At 48.3% G+C, this 22,137-nt stretch overlaps 2 protein-coding genes across 4 annotated transcripts in view; one reads left to right on the top strand and one right to left on the bottom strand.

Annotated features, from left to right (window-relative positions):
* The window catches only part of Larp1 (La ribonucleoprotein 1, translational regulator), an 88,998-nt gene extending 80,981 nt beyond the window's left edge, over positions 1–8,017 (top strand). For all 3 annotated transcript variants that reach the window (XM_076936804.1, XM_034504902.2, XM_076936803.1), the window contains exons 16-19: positions 1,256–1,400; positions 2,866–2,975; positions 3,077–3,204; positions 4,458–8,017. In XM_076936804.1, the coding sequence (XP_076792919.1) occupies positions 1,256–1,400; positions 2,866–2,975; positions 3,077–3,204; positions 4,458–4,664 (590 nt within the window). In that variant the 3' untranslated portion in view covers positions 4,665–8,017. The remainder of the gene's footprint in view (positions 1–1,255; positions 1,401–2,865; positions 2,976–3,076; positions 3,205–4,457) is intronic.
* A 1,671-nt stretch (positions 8,018–9,688) lies between these two features.
* On the bottom strand, positions 9,689–19,719 carry Faxdc2 (fatty acid hydroxylase domain containing 2). Its single transcript, XM_076935268.1, is given in 7 exon segments — positions 9,689–9,912; positions 11,428–11,594; positions 11,834–11,939; positions 12,344–12,549; positions 16,495–16,616; positions 19,292–19,364; positions 19,684–19,719. Coding segments are annotated over 7 exon segments (900 nt in total). The 3' UTR covers positions 9,689–9,722.
* Positions 19,720–22,137: the final 2,418 nt, after the last annotated feature.

The raw sequence follows: 22,137 nt of genomic DNA, 5'->3' as shown, positions 1-22,137 counted from the left end.
CATCCCTAGTGACACCCTTCCTCCAACAGGTCACACTTCCTAATCCTTCCCAAACAGTTCCACTAACTGGAGACCCAAGTATTCAAAGATAGGAAGTTATAGAGGTCATTGTCATTCAAACCTCCAGAGTCCCTGACTTGAGCATGGGCCTTTGTTTTCTGTACATGTTCCCAGACTTGCTTTCTCCTTACACAAGGCCATCCTGGTTCTGCTCTGCCTTGTTTGTGTTGCTCATGGTGTTTGTTCAGATCCTCTTTAGTTGGTTTATTGTCAAATCACTCTATAGTAGGAATTGGGGTTGGGGAGGGGATTCTTTTTAAGTATCTTTTGAGTCAGGATTTAAATACACATTCTTGAGGCAGGGTCTCACTTGAACCTGGAGCTCACAGATTTAACTGTCCCTGCTGGCCGGTAAGCTTCAGGGATCTGCCTGTGCATATTGTTCAGGCTAGCCTTTAACTTTGTTAGTCGGGGCTGGGGAGATGGCTCAGTGGTTAAGAGCAGTGGCTGTTCCTTCAGAGGTCCTGAGTTCAATTCCCAGCACCCACATGGTGGCTCACAACCATCTATAATTGTGGTCCCATGGGATCCAATTCTCTCTTCTGGTGTGCAAATGTACATGCAGGCATATAAATAAATCTCAAAACAAAACAGAAAACTTTCTGTTATTCAAGTCTGGCTTTGAACTGCATCACCCAACTGCTGTAATTTATGTGTATGAGTATTTTACACACATGCATATTTATGTTGGAGGCCATACAGGGTATTAAATCTCTTGGAGCTAGAATTATTGATAGTTGTGAGCCAGCCACCACGTGAGTGCTAGAAACTGTGTGAGTAGCTTCTCAGCAAGAGCAGCCAGTTGCTTTTAACTGCTGAGCCATCTCTCCTATGTCTATACTTACATGTTAACACGCTGTACTTGGCTAAAACTAATTAATTTGTCAAGAAGTGACTTGTTTGTACTTCAGCTGTGTTCTGCCTGTTCCTTTAAGTCAGTGGTTCTCAACCTCTGAGTCTTGACTCCCCTTTGGGGGTTTTGTATCAGATACTTACATTATGATTCATAGCAACAACAACAAAAATGGTGTTGTGGCTGGGGTCACCACAACATGACCTGTATTAAAGGGTTGCAGCATTAGGAAGGTTGAGAGCCACTGCTCTAAGTGTTAGCAGGTGAGACTCAGAGCTAGACAAATGGCCAGATTAGCAGCTAGGGCAGGTTGGTCTGACCCTCACCTGTCTTTCCCATCAGAGCGGAAGCGCTTGGGCATTGGCCAGTCTCAGGAGATGAACACCCTCTTCCGCTTTTGGTCCTTCTTCCTCCGAGATCACTTCAATAAAAAGATGTATGAAGAGTTCAAGCAGCTGGCACTGGAGGATGCCAAAGAAGGCTACAGGTGAGTGGGCCAGGGGCTCTGTATGGCACTGGGGGACTAGTTAGAGCCCCAGTGAGTCAGCACCAGAGCTGAAATTGAAAATGTAAAGATGAGCAAGGTGTTCACATTGAGTTTAAAGGGTTATGTGGTGTGTTTGTGCAGGCAGTTCTCCTTTGTTCTTTACCTCTTTGCTCCTTGTTCTGTTCATTGTGCCTTTGTGCCACCAGCAAATGTTCCTGGGGTAAAGGGTGCAGATATGCCTCACCACGGAGGGCAAGCTCTTGACTCCTACCAAAAAGCAAAGAGGACCATCTGCCCAGCACCATGAAACACAATATTATATACACAGCATCATTTGATGAATTTTGGTTTGGGGTTTTTTCCCCCCTCTCATTTCCCCCACCTCCCAAACAGAATTTTTCTGTGTAGCCCTGGTTGCCCTGGAACTCATTGTAGACTAGGCCGACATCATCGTACTCCTAGATCTGTCTACCTCTGCTTCTTGAGTACTGAGATTAAAGGCATTTGCCACTAACACTACCAGGGGTCAAATAACCTCCTAACCTCTTCCCTCCCCAACTCCCCAAGGGTTTTTTTCAGTGCTAGGTATGGCTGTCCTGGAACTTGCCTGCCTCTGCCTCCCAGTGGGATGAAAGGCCAGTTGTTAAAAGTAATTTTAACAATATAAGCCTATTGTAACAGTTTCAGAATTTCCTTCCTTCCTTCCTTCCTTCCTTCCTTCCTTCCTTCCTTCCTTCCTTCCTTCCTTCCTTCTAGATTTATTTATTTTATGTGTATTAGTATGCTGTGGCTGTCTTCAGACTCACCAGAAGAGGGCAGCAGATCCCATTACAGATGGTTGTGAGCCACCATGTGGCTGCTGGGAATTGAACTCAAGACCTCTGGAAAACCAGTCAGTGCATTTAACCACTGAGCTATCTCTCCAGCCTCCCAGAATTTTTCTAAACAACTTCTCTGTTAGAGTTTTATATTTTGTTTAATTGTGATTATTTATATATTTTTGGTCATTTCTTTGGTATCATATTCCTATCGGTAAACTTTCTGACTAAGGTAGATGAACAAACCTGCTGGGTTTGGTGTGGGTCAGAGAGCTGGTGTAGGAATGGGTGCGTTTTCCTGTGAATGGATAGATGGGAGGTCATTTGTCTTCATGTACTGTAAGGTCTATCAGGGCTACCCTACTGCTTTTGGAGCAGATAGCAGCAGTTAGAGACAAAGCAGATGAGTGTGAGTGCAGCAGATCAAGGTGGGCAGAATTGACTGAGCCCTGCAGACCAAACAGCTCTTAGGGCTGCTCTTACTGCCGCTGCACATTTGCAGTGGATCTGCTGTGTTTCCGGTCCAGGGTAGTTAGTTCACTGTCTTGACTGTCCAGAGTTTGTTTACTAGCCCTGCAACCCATCCTCTCTACTCTATTCCAGCGGGTACTATGCCAGCTTTGTTCATCATTTTCTACCCTCTACAGGTACGGTTTGGAGTGCCTTTTCCGATACTACAGTTACGGTCTAGAGAAGAAGTTCCGGCTGGACATATTCAAGGATTTCCAGGAGGAGACCGTGAAGGACTATGAGGCTGGTAAGAATCTGTCAGAGTTGCAGGGGCCTTCCTGGGCCTTACTGTTTTAGACCCCACCTCTCTCTTCATCATAGCCGACCTACCTACCCATTGTTTCACAGGCCAGCTCTATGGATTGGAGAAGTTCTGGGCCTTCTTGAAATATTCCAAAGCCAAAAATTTGGACATTGACCCCAAACTGCAAGAATACCTCGGCAAATTCCGCCGTCTAGAAGACTTCCGAGTGGACGTGAGTGAAAGTCTCTCCTGACTCCTAACTGTCCTGTAAAGAGAGCATCCCTCTCCTGTCTGTGACGTACACATGACAGTGGACAGCAGCAGGTGCTCACTAGAGTTGTTGCTCCCAGCTTCCCTCCTATTGTCACAGCCCACCTGCTTATCCAGGCCCACTACTGCTAGTTTGTGTCAGGATCAGGACCAGCTACTCTGATAAATATACTTGTTCCTTCTGGGAAAAGAAATTTGTAAATTAATGTTCAGTCCTCCATTGTCTAGAGCAGTGCCTGAACAGTGACATCCTGTGGTGAGTCTGGATATTTTTTCTGAGTGTGTCAATGGCTGCCTTTAAAGGCAGCTTTATTGACTCACCTTTGGTGTCTGTGTAAAATACTTCAAGTGAGATTTTTCTTCAAGAAGTCTGTGGTGCTGGGGGTTTACCTCAGTGGTAACGTACATGTTTAACATATTGAAGGCCCTGGTTTTGATGACCAGCACCAAAGAGGACAGAAAGGCTTTTAACCAAAAAGTTTCTAATGTAGCAATCTCTGATACTCAGGTTGTTCTCTTGAGAACTTTTAGCAAAAAGTTGGTCGGTGTAACAGCAGCAGCAGTAGTCCGTAGTTATTTTTTAGAACTGACCCTTGCTGGTGCCCAGACTGCTGGGCACGTTGTTCTGACCATTCTGAGCCTCTAGTGGTGAGCATAGGTAAGAGTGTCATCAGTTTACAGATTGGGAAACTGGGCGTGTTCCTACCTGCTCTTGGGAGGAGAGTGTGTGCCAAGAACCTGCAGGTAACTGGGTAGACTATTTAAGGACTATTGGCTGGACCTTAGTACCTGGAAAGTACTTTTGGTGGCCTTTGGTGATAGTAGGGTAAGCTGAATCAGTCTTCATTGTTGACTTGTGGACCCGGTAAAGGCTGGAATAAGACAGTTCCAGTGTATGTGGCCCTGTGGAGCCAATACATGTATCATGTTACATGCCACATACCACAGGTCTTTTCCTAAGAGACCCTTCATAGAAGGGGACAAAAATTTATAGGATCAAAACCTGGTCTTTAGGATATGGACCGAACTATAGGAAGCCTTTGACAAATTACTTTCTGTTTGGTCCGTTTCCTTATTTCTGGTAGTGTCTACATGAAAGGACAGGATGTAAACCAAACCATTGTCCACATTTGGAGGTGGAAAGGAGACCTCTGATTGGTTCTGGAAAGTGGTGTGGCTAGTGTTCTCTGACCACTTGTGACTCCTCTGTTACAGCCCCCCATGGGCGAGGAAGGCAACCACAAGCGACACCCAGTAGTAGCAGGAGGCAGCGGAGAGGGCAGGAAGCGGTGCCCTTCCCAGTCTTCCAGCAGGCCTGCCTCTGGGATCAGCCAACCCCCTACGACACCTACTGGCCAGGCCACTCGAGAAGATGCCAAATGGACAAGCCAGCACTCGGACACACTGACTTTGGGAAAGTGAATGCCCAGAAGCCCCCTGGGGTTTGGGATAGACGGGGTGGGGTGGGTGAAGATCTATGGGGGTGCCCAGGCCCAGGAAAGTGAACAAGAGAAGGGACAGGCCTAGAGTTACTAAGGATGGGCCTTTGCACTAAGTAGCAGTGTATACCATTTGGGCTATTAGCGGTGCTCCTGGGCAGGAGCCTCCAAGTACCCCATCCCCTTCTTTCTTCATGACTTCCATCATAACTTCTAAGGGGGGAGGGGAAGGGGGGAGATTTTATATATATATATATATATATATACATATACATATATATATATCAAGTTTTAAATTATTGATAGTTTGTCTGGATTACCAAAATCACTCTTCAGCCCTTCCTGCGGCTCCTAGGCCGATCTGTCTCCCCCACCCCTTCCCTCTCCCCTCAAGCCAACTATGCAGCCCACCAGAAGGCTCTGGCGGTGCCCATGGGCCCCAGAAGCACCAGCCCCTTGATCACCTGGGGTTTGCCATCACCGTGTCCCTGCTGTTCCACATGCCCTTCTGCCACCTCTGGGGGAAGGAAACCAAAGGATCTCAGTGGGGGTTGGGGAGCTTCAGCCTCTCCCCCCTCACCCCCTCGCCCCACCCCAGAGACGCTGCTCACACCAGAAGAGACTATTGAAAGATGATTCATTTTATTTTTTCTCTGACCTTTCCATCCTTGGGAAAACAGAAAAAAAAAAAAAAAAAAAAAAGTAAAGGAAGAAGAAGAAAGATTTAAAAAAAAAAAAAAAAGATAAAACCGACCACTTAAAAAATGACAAAAAAAAAAAAAAACAAAAAACCCAGAACCCACCTAATCCATAGAAAGTGATGTCTTTCCCCTCCTTGGAATTTTTCTTCTGTTCTGTTTTTGGAAATAATATTTTTTTAAAAGTTGCCTTATTGTGGAGCGGGAACCTGAACTAATGCCCAAATGCCTGTTTTCCTTGAGCCTCCGGAAGAGCTCCACCTGCCTGGGATGTCCCTGGGCTTGGACTGACTAGAATTTTCCTCCGGACTGAGTTGCATGTACCGGGCCTCCTACCTGGAAGCAAGAGAGTTGGGGCAGTTCTATCAGAGCTGTTCCCAGGACACCCCTGCTGTTGCATTGTTCGAAGCTGATGTCCTGTGTCTGCACACTGTTGCCACTGTCCTTGTTCTGCTTGCTGTAGCCTCACCAGGCCCATCACGCCCTACCCTACCCTATCCTCGGAACCCTAAGGCCAAGTTTGCTTCAGACTGTTGTAAACAGAATTGGTCTTGCCTGGTACACACTTGTCCTCAGTCTGCACATCTCCCCAACCCCAGAACAAGGGGATGAACACCCACTGATGTCCTCAGCTTAGATCTGTTTCTAATCTTAAGACCTTTGACTTCAAGGAAGTTTGTATCACAAGGTGAAGAAAGGTGCCATTCTCTAACGGTCTGGTGTGGTCTTCCCATCTTAATACCATCACCCCCTGCAAGCCATCTCTGCCTACCCTCTCATTGACCCTGCCTGGGATCAAGGGGTGAGAGGAACCAAGGGCTGGGGAATCCTGCCGTTTGGTGAAGCCCCATGGCAGGAAGGTATATGTGGACATAGAGTATACCTGACTTCTCTTCAAAAGCCACTGACTGCCCGAGCTGCACTTCAAATGCCAGAGGAGTGGCTGGAGGCTGCTGTCACCAGGAGCTGAGGAGGGTGATGAAGGACTGAGCACACAGGCTGGGGAGACTGCAGGCTCACCCCACACTGGGACCTGGGCTGCATGAGGGGGTGTGGTCTTTTTGCTCAGTTGATTGAAACTTGTGTGACCTTCCTCATCACTGAGTTCCTCTGTTGTCCCAAAAGTTGGGACTAGGACACAGCATCTCAGGCTAGCAAGAGCTTGCCCTCTGCCTTTGGGTACCTTGTTATTTTTAGCTAATGCCTTGCCCCACTCTGTCCTCCCAGTGTTTAGAATGTGGGAATCCCTTGTCAGCTCCTGTGACTCACTTGTCTCAAACAAAAATGGGAACAGGATCTGCTGCTGGGATCTGAGGCCTTCTCCTGAGTCTGGTACCTGCCCTATGGTACACCTTCACCAAACAGTGGGCTCCCTTCTTCCCTTCCCTTTCTCCTTTCCTTTCCTCACTCAGCCCTATACTGTATACCCAGCACCGCAGAACCTCAGGGCTTGAGGCCCAGTGTCAGGGAAGGTGGTTTCCATCTAGACTATCCAGGCTAGGTTTGCCATCCTCTCCCAGATCCTCCCAGACCCTCTGAGGGAAGAAGCCCCTCTTGGGTGGAAAGGTGAGGCTATCATCTCAACATAGGCTGAGGAGGGGTGGGAGTGTGTGTGAGTGTGTGTGTGTGTGTGTGTGTGTGTGTGTGTGTGTGTGTGTGCGTGTGTGTGTGCGTGTGTGTGTGTGCACGTGCGCACGCGCGCGTTTGTATTTTTTGTGACATGTTAAGAGTTGATGTTGCAGAGTAGTTTACATCTTCACCTTCTGAAGACACTTGAATTTAGGACCGATGTATCTGTGACAAGTATGCCAGGAGTGGCGGGGGCCACCAGAGCAAGCCACTTCCCCATCACCATCTTCCCATGGGATCCAAGACCTAAGACAGACAGCCTGCCAAATGGAACCGCCTTCATCCTCTGCCTGTGCGGGGTTGGTCATCCACCTGGGCCCAGCAAGGGGCAGATTGTGGTTTGCCCTCTGCACCTCAGAGCAGATTTGCTACTCGAAGAGAAGGCTGCCTGGCCCTGCTCCAGCCTGGACCCCAGGTTCAGACAGAGGTGCTGAGCCCCATGTCAAGTTGTTGGATGTTTTTGTTCTGTCACTCCTTCCCACTCCTTTTTGATGACATTTACAAATGAAAGCAAGCTGCTTGGAAGGTCTGGACTGAGGGAAAGGGCATGAAGACAAGGTTAATGGTGGGGAGTGCTAGAGGCTTGGGTTACCTGGTCCCCCTGGATGGGACCCCAGAGTAGAGTCTCTTGTTAAAGAGCCTTTAGGTTCTCCCCAGCTCCCACCCTCTCCTCCAGCCATGGTGATGGCAGAGGCAGAAGAAAACTTTGAGCCCAGTTCTCACAGGAAAGGAAAACTCTCATGGGCTTTGTAGAGAAGGTTCCACCTTACGCTCATACATTGTCTTTACCATGTGCTAGGATATCACATTCAACAGGACAAAAAAAAAATGTAAAATACTTGAATGAGCTTGTATTATAACATTAATATTATTGAGAGTGTCTGCTTCCCAGGCTGAAGTGATTCATTATTCTGGTCCTGCTCTAGTCCTTTGTAATTGGTGGTAATTATTATGCTTTTCTTTTTAATACAAAAAAAATGTATAAAAATAAAAACTTGAAAAGGCAAAACACTGGCTGGTCTCCCATCTGGGACACTGCTGTTGGGTGTGAGAGAGAAGCCTGGTGTGTCCCCAGATGGAGGAGCCCGAGTTCTGCATGAGCAGAACTACAGTACACTATTAAGAAGAGGCTGCTTTTGGCTCTTGGGGATCTGCTTAAGGGCAGGGCCCTTGGTGCTACCTGTGCATTCAGGTGCTTGGCCAACCTTGACCCTCATTGACCCTGCTTCCTGTGAAACTTGTGAAAGGGTGGAGTTGGATTTTCATTTGCTGGGGATTTGCAAGAATTTCTTATGTAGAGTGTTTACTTTCCTCTAAGACCTGACACTTGTTTCTTACTGTCAGGTAGTAGGATGGTCACTACTACCAGTGTCCTCTGTTCTGTAGGTTGCCAGATGAACCAAACCCACCAGTCACATCGATCAGGAGCAGCTGTGCAGTTGTCTCCTCAGTTGTGTGGCCTTAGTTCCCAAGTGTTTGTGGGTAGGCAGTGACAACAAAATCTCCAGGAGTTAAATGGAGACTATTGCATGCTGCTTTTGCCATGTTTTTATGGCAACATTAATATCCTTATTCAGTATTAGTGCCTCATGGGGACAGGCCACGTACCAGGACAGTATTGCACTGTGTCTGTTTTTCTGACTTGCTGCTGTAGAGTGTTTCTCCTGGTGCTCACATGAAGAAGGGACTAGCTCCCAACCGATGATGATAGTGGGGTTGGTAGGTTGGTACTTGAAGGAATCTAAGGACGCAGGTCACCAAGGTCAGGGGAGACTGGGACTGGCAGCAAGGCGTTCAGTTGCCAGCTGGCCCAACAGACCTTGAGGTCTTGTTCTATTTTCCAGACTGGCTCTGAACTGGGCCTAAACCCCAACCAGCTGGGACTACATTGCAAACCACTGTAGTCAGCTGTGTTATCTTATATAAGCTATACTAGGGAGTTTTCTTGACCTTGAACTGAAAAATGTAAACTCTCTACATAACACAGTTGTGCTGAAATTTAGGGAATGCTAATGGTGGCAGCTTCGCAGATCCAACCTAGATGTTCTTAAGATCTCAGGATTCCTGACCGTGTGCTGCCAGGTGGGGGCTGGTGAAGTTTTCCTGGAGAACCCCCCTGATACTCCCTGAGCCTGTTAACCATCTGGGAAATGGCCTTTGGATTATGTTTTCTGAGGCTCATTGTTGGGGTAAAAGATTGGTTTGGGTTTAGAGAGTAAGTGACTTAGGTCCTCCCTAACATGAACATTACCTGAACCTGAGTCCCAGTTTGCATACAGGCTAAGGCACAGGACTTGGGGTGCATGTCACAATGAGAAGCTCCTGTAGTTGGTCATTGTTCCTTTTAAGGGACTTGTGTCTGTGGGGGGCAAAAGTAAACCAAGCTTTCTTGGTGGGAAGCAGGGACCACATCTAGCTGTGTTATCTGACTTGTGACTATCCCAGGGTGCCCTGGCTTTGGGTATGAGAAAAGCTTTTGGAGCTAGGCCACATGGGAGTTGTGTGGGTGAGTGGGGCAGAGGACTAGGGGATTCACCCTGGCTGTCAGTGATTTGTCTTCCCTGGATGGCCTTCAGCCTAAATCTTCACTAAGTCAACTCCTGGTCCTAAGTAACATGAGAAGTAACTTGGGGGAAACTCAGATCCTGTCATGGCCTTTGAGTATGGTGGCCAAGGGAGGCAAATTGTTAAGGGCAGCATGGCTTCCAGACTGTCTACTGATGGAACAGGCCAGATGGTCTAAGTGCACTCCTTGTCTTTTCTGGAGGATCGGGGATGCTTTCTGAGAGTGGGGTGAAGCCCAGCAGGACCACATGTCTCTCATAAGCCTTGGTCTGCTTAAACGTGACATCAGTCCCATGCAGGTGGTCCAGCACACCCAGTATCCCATAGCACTCGTTGAACCTGAAGGAAGAAAATTAACCAGCTAACACTGGTGGGAAGCTCTCAGTTTCCCTTATTTCTCAGCCCTCCTTCACCATATGTAACACCTCTGTGCTGCCCAGCTATACAGTTAGAGACTAGGATGCTCCTTTGAAGGGTTCCATTTGATGGTGGTTTAGAGTTTTTGCTGTTAGTGCTTTTAAGACAATTTCACCAAACTGAATCAAAACTCACTACATGTAGCTGGCTTTGAACTGGTGGTACTACTGCCTCAGCTTCCCCAGTGATGGTATTTCAAATTGTGAGCCACTATGGGTAATAATTTTTGAACTGGAAGACTGAGACCTAGTCCTTACACATGCTAGGTAGGTACCTACCAGCCCCCTTTCTCTGTAACTACACAGCTCACACTGGAGTATCAATGTCTTCCACCACTCTCACACTCTTTCTTCTCCTCTTTCTTCTTCTTCACCTTTTTGGCTAAGCTAGTAGATAGTAAGCACCAGCTATCCTGTCTCCTGTTCTCAGCACAAGAGCGAGGTTGACATTTATATGAGTGCTGAGATCTCACTGTCTAGGCCTGGCTGTCCTGGAACTCTGTCAAACCAGGTTAACCTCACAGAGTCCACCCACCTGCTGAGTCCTGGGATTAAAGGCCTGCTACCATGCCTAGCTGCAGCAAGTGTTTCAACTGCTGAGCCCTCTTATCTGGGAACTCCTTCCCCACTTTTTGTTTTGTTTTGTTTGTTTGTTTGTTTGTTTGTTTGTTTTTTGAGACAGGGTTTCTCTGTATAGTCCTGGCTGTCCTGGAACTCACTCTGTAGACCAGGCTGGCCTCGAACTCAGAAATCCGCCTGCCTCTGCCTCCCAAGTGCTGGGATTAAAGGCGTGCGCCACCACTGCCTGGCTCCTTCCCCACTTTTACTGTGTGATTCTGGTGTGCAGAAGTTATAACTTCATGCAGACCTATGCTTGCTCAGGTAGGCTGAGAGGCCTCCTGCATCAGAACACCATGGAAGACATTAGGAGGCAGGATCCCAGGCTGTGCTCTACAAGTATTTCGACTGGTGAGTTTGGAGTGGGATTCAAAAACCTGTGTTCTGATGACTCAGGAAAAGTCTGGGATAAGGCCAGTTGTGGTGTGGCACATTTAATCCCGCGTTCAGGAGGCAGAGGCAGGCAGATCTCTTGAGTTTGAGGCCAGCAAGGTCTGCATTAAGTTTTAGGACAGCCAGAACTACATAGAGAAATCCTGTCTCAAAACTAAGAAGATGCTTCAGTGTGCCAAGTTTTTATGCACATGGGTTCTGAGGAGAAGATTCAAGGTTCTCAAGATTCAGAAAGTCCAGAGCCCAAATAATGATTAAAATTCCCAACTGCAGGAAAAACCTGGTGTCAGGGAAACAGGAAAAGATCAAGGTGGCCTTGTCTAAGCAGCATCTTTCCCTTAGCCAGGTGCTTTCCCTGACTGGCTTACACATTCAGATAGACACCACTGTCTCCTGAGACATTTGAGCCAGGGTGTTGTTGGCTTACTTGAGATGGTGGTATTCATGGAACTCAGGCGAAGGCAGGAAGGGCAAGTGGTAGCCACAGTGGTTGAGTGTGCTGATGATGAGAACCAGGGATAACCACACAGTGATAGAGGACAAGTGAGAGCCCATTGCTAGAGGACCCACCAAAGCTGGCAACATGTTGGCAACCTGCAAGAGAAAGGATTCCAGGAGATGGAGGGACCCGGCTGAGTGTTCACTCCGCCTTGCACTGATACTGCAGGGAGACAGACCACCTTGGATTGAAATGGGACAGGCTTGCTTTGCTTAACCTCTTGAGCAGGATCAGCATGTAAAAGGCGGCTGGGGAGATGTGATAACGCACACTAGGCAGCTGGCACAGCCAAGACACCAGCCACTACTTCCAGAGCTTCAGAGGCTGTATTTACCATATGTTCTATAGGATCGGCATAGATTGAGACCACACCGATGGGTGCTGTCCATTCATGATGTTTTTTGTGAATTTTCTTGAACAACTTTGGGTGATGGAAGAGCCTGGAAAGATAATTGGTAACTGTCAACTCCCCTTTTCCCTCTATCCCAAGCAGATCATCAGAAAGCCAAGGTGGGAATGTGGTCCCCATCTGAGGTGCTGGCAACTATTCCTTGCCCTCCTCTAGTCTCATTGTGGATGATGAGGCTGGCTTAACATTGCCTGCCAGCTCCAGTGGTGAAGCAAACTGATGCTCAGAAAGGACCAGCAGGAAGTGGGTGGGAACTGACCAGCTCTCCCATACATAAGCTATTTTTTCACTGGGCATTGTGTCAAGTAGGAGAATCAGTTGTGTCTCTGGCAATTGTTGGGTGGGGCCTGAGAATAGAGACCACAGTTCAGTGGCCTTTGCTAACCAGGGAGCTGTCCCAAGGTGGGGCTGACTTGTGCATGTAAGGGAGCTCACCGGTGTAAGTAGTAGAACAAGATTTCCCACACAGGGGTGAAAAGGGCCAGCTCCACCAGGAGCCAGTGGAAGGTAGGCAGCTCTCGACAGCAGGGGTCTCTCCTCCACTTTAAGACAGGATAGTAGATGACCAGCATGGGGAAAGAGATGACGCTCTGGTTGAAGGTAACTGTACGGATAGACTGACGCAGCTTCACGGGGGTCTACTTGCCGAGAGGACAGACGGAACAGGGAGGGGCACGTGGGAAATAGGTTTCCACCTGACCTGCTCAGGTTGGGTTTCTGGGAGTGACTGGGGTCGTCCTCAGTCTGGGGCTGGCAGTAGAGACCTGTCTTGTACTTGGTAATATCCCCACCAGAGCATAGGTTCTGTGGGCCAGGGCCCATCACTGCCTAGTTCTGACCCACAGTGCTTTACATGGACAAAGAAACAAATACCACTTAAACGTAGAAGCAGTGATGATTGACTCAGTCATCTTAAAGGATTCCAAAAGAGGTCTGTGTGACCCGAGAACAGGCTGGCTTGCCCTAGGCTTGCAAAGAGAACAAAGCCTCTACATGGATTTGGGGTCAGCATAGCCAGGCCTCCACCTCCCTCAGCTTCCTCTGCTTGGGGCCAATCCAGTGAGGCTGAACAGATGACAGGCTTGTCCCAGGAAGAAAGGCTAAATAGTCTCTTTGGATTGTCAAACTTTAGGCTGGCAGCCTCCACCAAGTACCTTTGTGGCTACAAGATACCTGTCAGGATTATATGGTCTGAAAATTAGGCCACTAGTATGGTCTACAGAAACAGGAAGGAAGCAGTAGCCTTATGGGAAAGAGACCTAAAAACAACTTCTCCAGTGTTTCAAACTTGGAACAGTTGAAAGAAAAGTTAGAGATTATAGAGTATTTAAATAGATGAATCTGAGATGGTATGTAGATAACTCTATAGTATTTCTCCTACATTTCTGTCTGTTTAAAACTTCCTTACTATTAAGTATTTGGAAACAGACACTGAGAACAAGGACAGAGACTGTTTTAAGAAGCTGCAGGGATAGCTCTGAGGAGCTGCATAGCGGTTCTGAGACAATGTAGACAGCTCTGAGAGACTTCATAGATGGCTCTGTCAGAGACCTTTGCCTTACAAGGGAGAACAGTGGGTGGTGGTAGTGTGCACCTGAGTTAAGTAGGGCCAAGGCCTGGTTTTGGTTTCCAGTTTTTGAAACATTCTTGGGGGCTAGAGAGATGGGTGGGCTGGGACGTAGCTCAGTGGGCAGAGTGCCGCCTTGGTATCCTTTTGGAGCTGTGGGTATGATCCCCAGCCCAGTGTGAAGTGGAAGGAAGATTGGGAGTTCAGGGACATCCTCAGCTACATAGCAAGTTGGAGGCCAGCCTGGGCTACATGAGACCCTGTTTGGGGTGGGAGAAGAGAAGAAAGAAGAGATTCTAGTCTATGTCATCTCTAGTGGGGAAGAACACTGGCTTTTCCCAGGGAATCCAGGTCTGTTCTCAGCATGCACATGGCAGTTCACAACTGTCAACTTGACATCATCTCGACTCTTCGGGTACTGCATGTATTTTGTACACAGAGATAGATGCAGGGAAAACACTCATCTAAAGAAACAGTCTCTTGCAGTCCTTCTGATCTAATCCTCCTGCCTCCCTTTCAAATGCTGGGATTCCAGGTGTGTCCCACCACACCCAGCCAAGATTTGTGTTTTGTTTTTTAGAGATGGAACAATTACAGCATTTATATCATAATACAAAGAGAAGCTGTGTTATGAGAAAGGGGGGGTGTAAGAAAGGAAAGAGTGAAGAAGCTGAGGCCATTTCCTGGAGTAGGAGGGACAGGAGCCAGGAGAGGTGGCAGGCACAGATCCGGACCTAAAGGAACGAAGGAACATGAGACCCGGAGTGCTGAGAGCCGTGGGTGGGTGGGTCTTGCTTTCATTTCCTCAATGCGGTAGAGGTCCAGATCAGAAAGGAGGTGTTGAGAGAGGAAGATGTGCATTGGCGAGGAGATGGGAGAGTGGTGGTGTGGGCAGGCTAAGATCCAGCGCACATCAGCATCCACTGCAGTGGGATCCAGGGATCCTTCAGAAGTCAGCACGTCCTACAGCTAGCCAAGGACTAGATGGTCCCAGGGTCCTTCCTGTGTCCTCAGTCTGAAGCACGGGTTGCTGGCCTTGGAGTTACATGGGTTAAGCTCTGCCTCTGTGGCCCAGAAAGTTAAAACTTGAACTGGTCACTCACCTCTAGACCTTGGCTTCTGGGAGAGGCCCCAACGACAGCCTACTGCTCGCTAGTCATTGAAAGGTTTCTAGGTAACACATGATATTCACAGCTGTGGCCTGGTGAGGATCTGTAGGTACTCTGGAGCTGGAAGCTCCAGGGTGGGCTGGGACGTAGCTCAGTGGGCAGAGTGCCTTCTTGGTATCCTTTTGGAGCTGTGGGTATGATCTCCAGCCCAGTGTGAGGTGGAAGGAAGACTGGGAGTTCAGGGTCATCCTCAGCTGCATAGCAAGTTGGAGGCCAGCCTGGGCTACATGAGACCCTGTTTGGAGTGGGAGAAGAGAAGAAAGAAGAGATTCTAGTCTATGTCATCTCTAGTCTATCTCAGGGACCATGGCAAAGCCTCATCTGAACCATGACAATCATCACAGTGTATAGCCTTGAAGATGAAAGCATTTAGTCAATAGTGACTGCTTTGGAGACAGCCAGCCTGCAGATGAAAAGGTCTTACAGGCCAAATACTGACATAAAGGCCTCCAGTCTGTTTTTTCGGGGGTGGGGGGGGTGGGGCAGGAGGAAGCCCTCCGAGCTGTCTGGTAGCTGTCATCTCAGGAGAGGACCATTTCAGAGGACTCCATTAGGACTCCTTTTTTCCCATCCTGCCTTTGGTGCCAGGCTAGGCAGACAGCCTTGAAAGCAGAGGTGACTCATGCAGACACCAGGGCAGGTTAGGAGCTGATTGTCAGGACAGGGTTTGGGTGGGGCTGTAGAATAGCTCGTTTTCAGAATCAGGCTCTGCCCTGTTGTGTAAGGAACACAACAGGTTGTCTCTGCAGCACCAGGAAGCCAAGTTCAAGCTACATTGCAGTGATTCAATCCCTACAGTAAGCACGTGGACTGCTCAGAAGCCAGCGTTGTTCCTGCCTTACTGGGGTTGTCCTGATAGCTCACACTACTGGTTGCATTGGATGACTAGGGAGGCTCTCCTTTAACCCCAGCACTCAGGCGTCAGAGGCAGGTGGATCTCTGTGAGTTCGAGGCCAGCCTGGTCTACAGAGTGAGTTCTAGGACCACCAGGACTACACAGAAAACCTTGTCTTTTAGAGGAGAAAAAGAAGGGGGGGGGAGAGGCGCTAAGAATAACTACATTCAGAGCCTATACCACCACCTGGCACAGTAGGGGTTCCTCCTTTGGGACAGTAGATGTCTGGTTTCAGATCTGTGGTCTCAGTGCCATGGATAGCAGGCTGCCATCTCTGAGACAGTCAAGTCCAGGCTGAGGCAGTCATTTCTCTTCCTAATAAGTCATGGAGCAGCCTGGGGTGGAAATCAGGAGACCAGTACATTGTTCTAGACTGGCCACTGGCTGAGTAGCCTTTTAATTTCTTTTTTCTTTTATTTTTTTATTCTCTCCCCCCAACCCCTGAGTGTGTGTGTGTGTGTGTGTGTGTGTGTGTGTGTGTGTGTGTGTGTGTGTGTGTGTGTAAAGGAACCTTTGTGCCCTGGTGTTCATCTGGAGATCAGAGTAAATGAAGAGTTCTCTCATTTTACTGTGTGGGTTCTGAGGATCAAACTCAGGTCTTCCGGCTTGGCTGCAATTGCCCTTACTTGCTGAACCATCTCTGGCCCCTTCATTTAGACAGGGTCTCCTGTAGCCCAGGCTACATTCAAACTTCCTATGTAGCCAAGGATACCCTTGAATTTCTAATTCTCCCGTCTCCAGTTCCAGAGCACTTAGATTGTAGCTGTGTGGCCTCACATGTGGTTAGGGACGGAACCCAGGGCTGCTTGTGGGATAAAAAACAGCTCTCTACCAACCAAGTATACCCCCAGCTCCCTTCTCTACTTTCTGGATTCAGGTCACCTCAAGGATGTCTTTGACTTGCCCTGACGTTGGTCCCTGCCTTCCTAGCACTAAGAGATGCAGTAACACTTACTGATTCATTGTTGGCACGTTGGATTCGGTAGCGGGAGATGAAGGTGGGTTTTCCCGTTTTGTCCACCAGCAATAGAAGGCCATTGAAACCCCAGAAGCACAGCCCTGGCACGAGGACAACACCTGAGGCAGGGAGCAGAGGGACTTAGAACAGCCCCCCGGGCACCACAGTGGCTCACCAGGAAAGAATGAACAGGCACGTGGATCTGTCCCCTGCCTGGTGGCTCACTGCTCAAGTTCTTGCTGAGGAACCTGGACAAGTCACTAAGCGTCTATATTTGTTCGGTCTTGTCTCTGTACCCCTTCCACCCACTGTGTGTGCGTGTGCATGTGTATGCGTGTGTGTGTGTGTGTGTGTGTGAGAGAGAGAGAGAGAGAGAGAGAGAGAGAGAGAGAGAGAGAGAGAGAGAGAGAGACAAGGTCGCACTGTGTAGTCCTGTCTATGTAGACTAGGCTGCCTTAAACTCAAGGTGTATTGCCTACTCCCTCTGCCTCTCAAATCCTGGGGTTAAAGGTATGCCCTACCACACCTGAGGATTTGGGTAGTTTTTGACTTGTTTTGAGACATGGTCTCGGTCTCTCCTAGGCCAGTTTGAAACTCACTGAATGGTCCAGATAGACCCCAAACTCACAGCAATCCTCCTGCCACAGCCACCTGCTGGGGTAACAGGTGTTGCTGCTATACCCTCTCAGCACAAGTAGTGGTGAGACTTCCCTTTCCCCTCACAAGTGTCCCTACTTGGCTCCTGACAGCACCTGGCCACCTCGCTTATTGCTCCCCAGTGCCCATGCTCTAGAAAATAGCTTAGAAAATGCTGAGCCAAAAGCAGGAGGCTCAGACGTTCAATGGTCCTCAGCCACATAGCCCATTCTTGGACATCCTGGGCTACATGAAGCCCTATGCCAGGAAGAAGGAAAATAGAGCCCGCAGGGTGGCTCAGTGGTAAAGGTCTTGTTACATAAGCCTGAGGAGCTGAGCCCCGCCCCACAAGCCATGTAAAAGTGCAGCGAGTAGTTACTGCAGAGACATCTGCTGACCTCCACACACATAATGTGGTAGGTATATGCATGTCACCGGCCACACCACACACAATAATAAGTAAAAATTAAAAAGAAAATCCTGACCGAGACATGCTTCATCTGGCTCTTTGTGTCACATCCCACTTCTCACGTCCTTGGATGACCTATGGCAGTCATTCCAGGGGACACGGTTAACTAACTGCCCAGTGACCTCTTACTGGATTGAAACTTCTTAGGAACAAGGACACTGTTTCACTGACCCTCTGTCTCTGTACCCTTCCTCTAGTCCTTTCCTGCCTCATTAAACACAGTGTCTGGGGTAGGACAGGCACAGGAAGGACTTGGCCAGTGTGAGAAGACCCACTGGTAGATCCATCCTGCAGAACAGTTGGATAGACTGAAATGAAATAGGAGACAGAAAGCAAGTACACATAGGGGTGTTCACAGAAATGCTGACATGGCATCTTTACAAAGAACAAGAAAAGCCAAGTGCTGGAGCCCCACGCCTGTAATCCCAGTACTTGTGAGACAGAGGCAGGCAAATCTCTGAGTCTGAGGTCAGCCTAGTCTATAGAGCAAGTTCCGGGACAGCCAAGTCTACACAGAGAAACCCTGCCTCAAAACAAACAAACAAGTAAAAAACACAAGAAAATCTAAGGGCTAGAGAGAGGGGGGGCTCAGCAATTAAGAGCATGTTGGCTTCTCTCCAGAGAACTGGGGTTGATTCCCAGTCCCCACATGGTGGTTCACAACTGTTTGTAACTCTAGTTCCAGGGAAACCATTACCTTCTGACCCCCAGCTCCTGTATGAATATGGTACCAGACAAACTCTCAGGAACACATACACATAAAGTGTATCAATAGTATGGTTTTTGTTTTGTTTTGTTTTGTTTTTGAGACAGGGTTTCTCTGTGTAGTCCTGGCTGTCCTGGAACTCACTCTGTAGACCAGGCTGGCCTCGAACTCAGAAATCTGCCTGCCTCTGCCTCCCAAGTGCTGGGATTAAAGGCATGCGCCACCACCACCCGGCGGTTTTTTTTTTTTTTTTTTTTTTTTTTTTAATACAAGGAAACATTTAAAGAAGCCTGTCTGTTAATAAGAGATGAGGAGTCGTCCATGTGACAGAACAGACCTGGCAACTTGAAATATTAGACCCTTGATCATGTGGCAAGACGCTACAAGTATTCAGTGGAAAACTTGGTTAAAGAAAAGAACCAGCAGGTGGGGCTGGAGAGATGGCTCAGTGGTTAAGAGCACTGTCTGCTCTTCCAGAGGTCCTGAGTTCAAGTCCCAGGAACCACATGGTGACTAACAACCATGTGTAAAGGGATCTGAGGCCCTCTTCTGGTGTGTCTGAAGAGAGCCACAGAGTAGTCACATACATTAAAAACAACAACAACAACAAAACAAAACCTCAGCAGGTTAGGCCGGTAGTGGTGCATGCTAAAATCCTAATGCTCAGGAAGCAGAAGCAGGAGGATCTCTGAGTCCCAGGACAGCCAGGGCTATGATGAGACCCTGTCTGAACAGAAGAGCAGCAGCAGGTAAAGGTGCTTGCAGCCGAGCCTGGCAGCCTGAGTTCAACTCAGTTCCTAGGACCACATGGTGGAAGGAGAGAACCAACTTCTGCATGTTGTCTTCTGACCACCACAGGTATGTTATGGCAACTGTATGCCTGTCATAATAATAATAATAATAATAATAATAATAATAATAATAATGTAGTATGGGAAAGATCAGATGTGGAGCCCGACACAGCCGTCTGGCTAGAACCTCACCTAAAACGAAGAGCCCAGAGCCCAGGATGAGAGCTGTCCTCCTCATGGAGCCCCACATGTGTCCCTCCAGGAACTGAGAATGTCAGGCCAGTCAGGCTCTTGGGAGCAGGCTGCTGAGCTTTCCCCGGCTGTGGAAGTTCCTTCCCTACTAAGGTTCTTTGACTCTATCTAGGTGTGCTTATATTGCGCCAGCTACAATGAAACTGTTGAGCCCAGATCTGGATAGGAAAGGCTTTTAACAGATGTGCCATGTGGGTGTTATCTCGCCCAGAGGGGCGAGTTTCAAGGCCAGCCTGCTCTACGTAGTGAATTCCAGGCCAGCTAAGGCCATGTCACAACAAGAGGGAACGGGAGGATATGGATACCAGCACAGTAGGACGGCAGTTGCTTACCTGGTTGGACTTCTCATAGCCTCCTGGACTTTCCATGTCTCCTGTCATCTGGAAGATAAAATACAGGTTTTGGAGTCTTTACCACATGCAGCTGAAGAGAAGACAGTGGAGGAAATCAAGGCTGGCACCAGACAAACTGCTCCTAAAATTTGTACTGGGGAAACAAATTAGCAGTAAATAGCTAGGGAAACGAAGAGAGGACGTGTGAAGAAAGAGGCAGAGTGTGAGGTCTCCCAACACTGAAGGCAGAGCTTCATACAGAACTGACTTGGGGCTGGAGAGATGGCTCAGCAGTTGAGAGCACCAGTTGCTCTTGCAGAGGACCGAGGTTCAGTTCCCAAAGCATCCTGGTTTTCCTTATGGCACTTCTTGCTGCTTCTCTTCTATTCAGTAAGGAGTGTACATAAGTGCCTCTCATGGCTCTTGGAGCCACAATTCTCTGGGAGGTGTCATACCCAGGACAACTAGAGCAAGCTGCAAGGCCCTCGGGGCTGCAAGGCCGTTCCTTGATTTGCCTTGGCTGTGCTGCTTAATATCCTGTTTGTTCTATGATGGACCCATGGAAAGAGGCTCAGCCTCACTAACTATAAGGGACAATAAGCCTGTCACCTCACAGTAGTTGGGGCTGGGGGTATGGCTTAATGACTAGAGTAAAGGTTTTTGTAGCACTCAGGAGGTTCTGGGTTCCATCCCCAGCCGCCTGTAATCCCAGCACTCAGGAGTCAGGAAGACAAAGCATGCAGAGAAAGGGAGCTGGAGAGATAGCTCAATGGTTAAGAACACTGACTGTTCTTCCAGAGGTCCTGAGTTCAAGTCCCAGTGACCACATGGTGGTTTATAGCCATGTGTAATGGGATCTGATGTCCTCTTCTGGTGTGTCTGAGGAAGAATTCAGAGGAAGAAACTGAATTCTTTTCATTTGGATTCAGGTGTACCAATTGTCCAATCCTGGAGTAGAGACAAAGGGATGCCTGGGGTTCATTGGCGAGCCAGCCAGTCTAGCTAAATCAGAAATCTCCAGGTTCAATGAGAGATCCTGTCTCAAAGATTAAGGTGGATAGTCTGGCATGGTGGTACATGCCTTTAATTTTGTTATTATGACATTGGGAGGCAACCAAGCTACGTAATAATAAGGTGAAGAATGATTGGTGAAGACACCAAACTTGAGCTGTGGACACACACACACATACACACACACATACACACACATACACACACACACACATACACACACACACACATACACACACATACACACACTCTGAGAACTCGGTAGCAATTCTCTTAATTCTCTTTCCTTGTCTTGGGTATGCACTCTCAGCATAGTCTGATTTACAAGACCTGCAGACCAGCCCAGCCCAACCCACCATTAACCCAAAGCCTACCCTGTCGCCTGGGGCCATATCTAGCTGCAGGGATTTCAGGTCTCCTAGCCCAAGGTAGGACAAACAGAAGGAACAGAAAGAACAGTAGTGTAGACAAAGGAAGACTTTTGTCACCTGAATCAGGGTAGAAAGGAGAGTTGGGACCAGGGTCCAGCATCTAACAGGACTTCTTGCTACTGAGTCATGGATTTTTTCCTTTCTGACGATGAGTGTTAACTGTACTCTTTTAGATGCCATGGTCGGTTTCTCTTGTTCTAGATGGATGCTGAGTGGCTGCTTCTCTGTCCCACCTGCAGACTGCTGTGACTGGAAAAAGGAGAGCATGCCTGTCATTTGGTGTTTGGAAGCAGTTGACACTCACTGTGAATGACCCCACACAGTAGGCAAGAGCCCAAGGCATCTGGATCCCAGCTGGAGCTGGGGTTACAGGTGGGGCAGCTTATGACAGAAGATGGTTCAGGATGCTCAGGGTGGGGTAGACTCCTGGTCTGCTTATCCCCTGCCCCAGAAGTTCTTTAGTGAAGGTCCAGGCAGGGATGAAGGAGCTGGTAGTAGGACGTGGCAGAGTCATAGCTGTACCTCTGGGACTCTCTTTAGTGAACACCCCAGAACTGGAGCCTTGGTCCAAACCTGAGGCAGATGCATCTGCCCATTATGGGGCTAACAAAGGGTTTGTGAGCATTGTCTTTTGAGGCAGAGTTTTAGCAGCCCAAGCTGACATTAAACCTGACTTTGACTTTCTGATCCTTCTGCCTTCATCTCCCAAGTGTTGGAAGTCAAACCCCGGGTTTCCCGCTCAGAGAGCACTCAGCCTTCAGAACCATGTCCCCAGCCCAAGCATTTTCCTTTAAATCACTGCTAGTGTGTTTGTTGGTTGGTTTGGTTGGTTTTTAATTCCTTGTTCACCTGAGAAGTCCTTGTGATTCCACCGTGGTTTGGTCAACATGCTTAAGGTCAGAGAAAATCCTTCACAGAGCACCAGGACTCTTGCTGTCCAGGGATCTGAAAAAGTGTGGTAGATGAGGCCCAGGGGGTTAAGAAGAGGGTCAGATGTGAGTGCTGAGTCTGT

The sequence above is a fragment of the Arvicanthis niloticus genome, chromosome 6 (assembly GCF_011762505.2).
Source record: "Arvicanthis niloticus isolate mArvNil1 chromosome 6, mArvNil1.pat.X, whole genome shotgun sequence".
Taxonomy (NCBI): domain Eukaryota; kingdom Metazoa; phylum Chordata; class Mammalia; order Rodentia; family Muridae; genus Arvicanthis; species Arvicanthis niloticus.
Note: the sequence above shows the minus strand (reverse complement) of the source record. Positions and strands in the feature narration are given on the sequence as shown.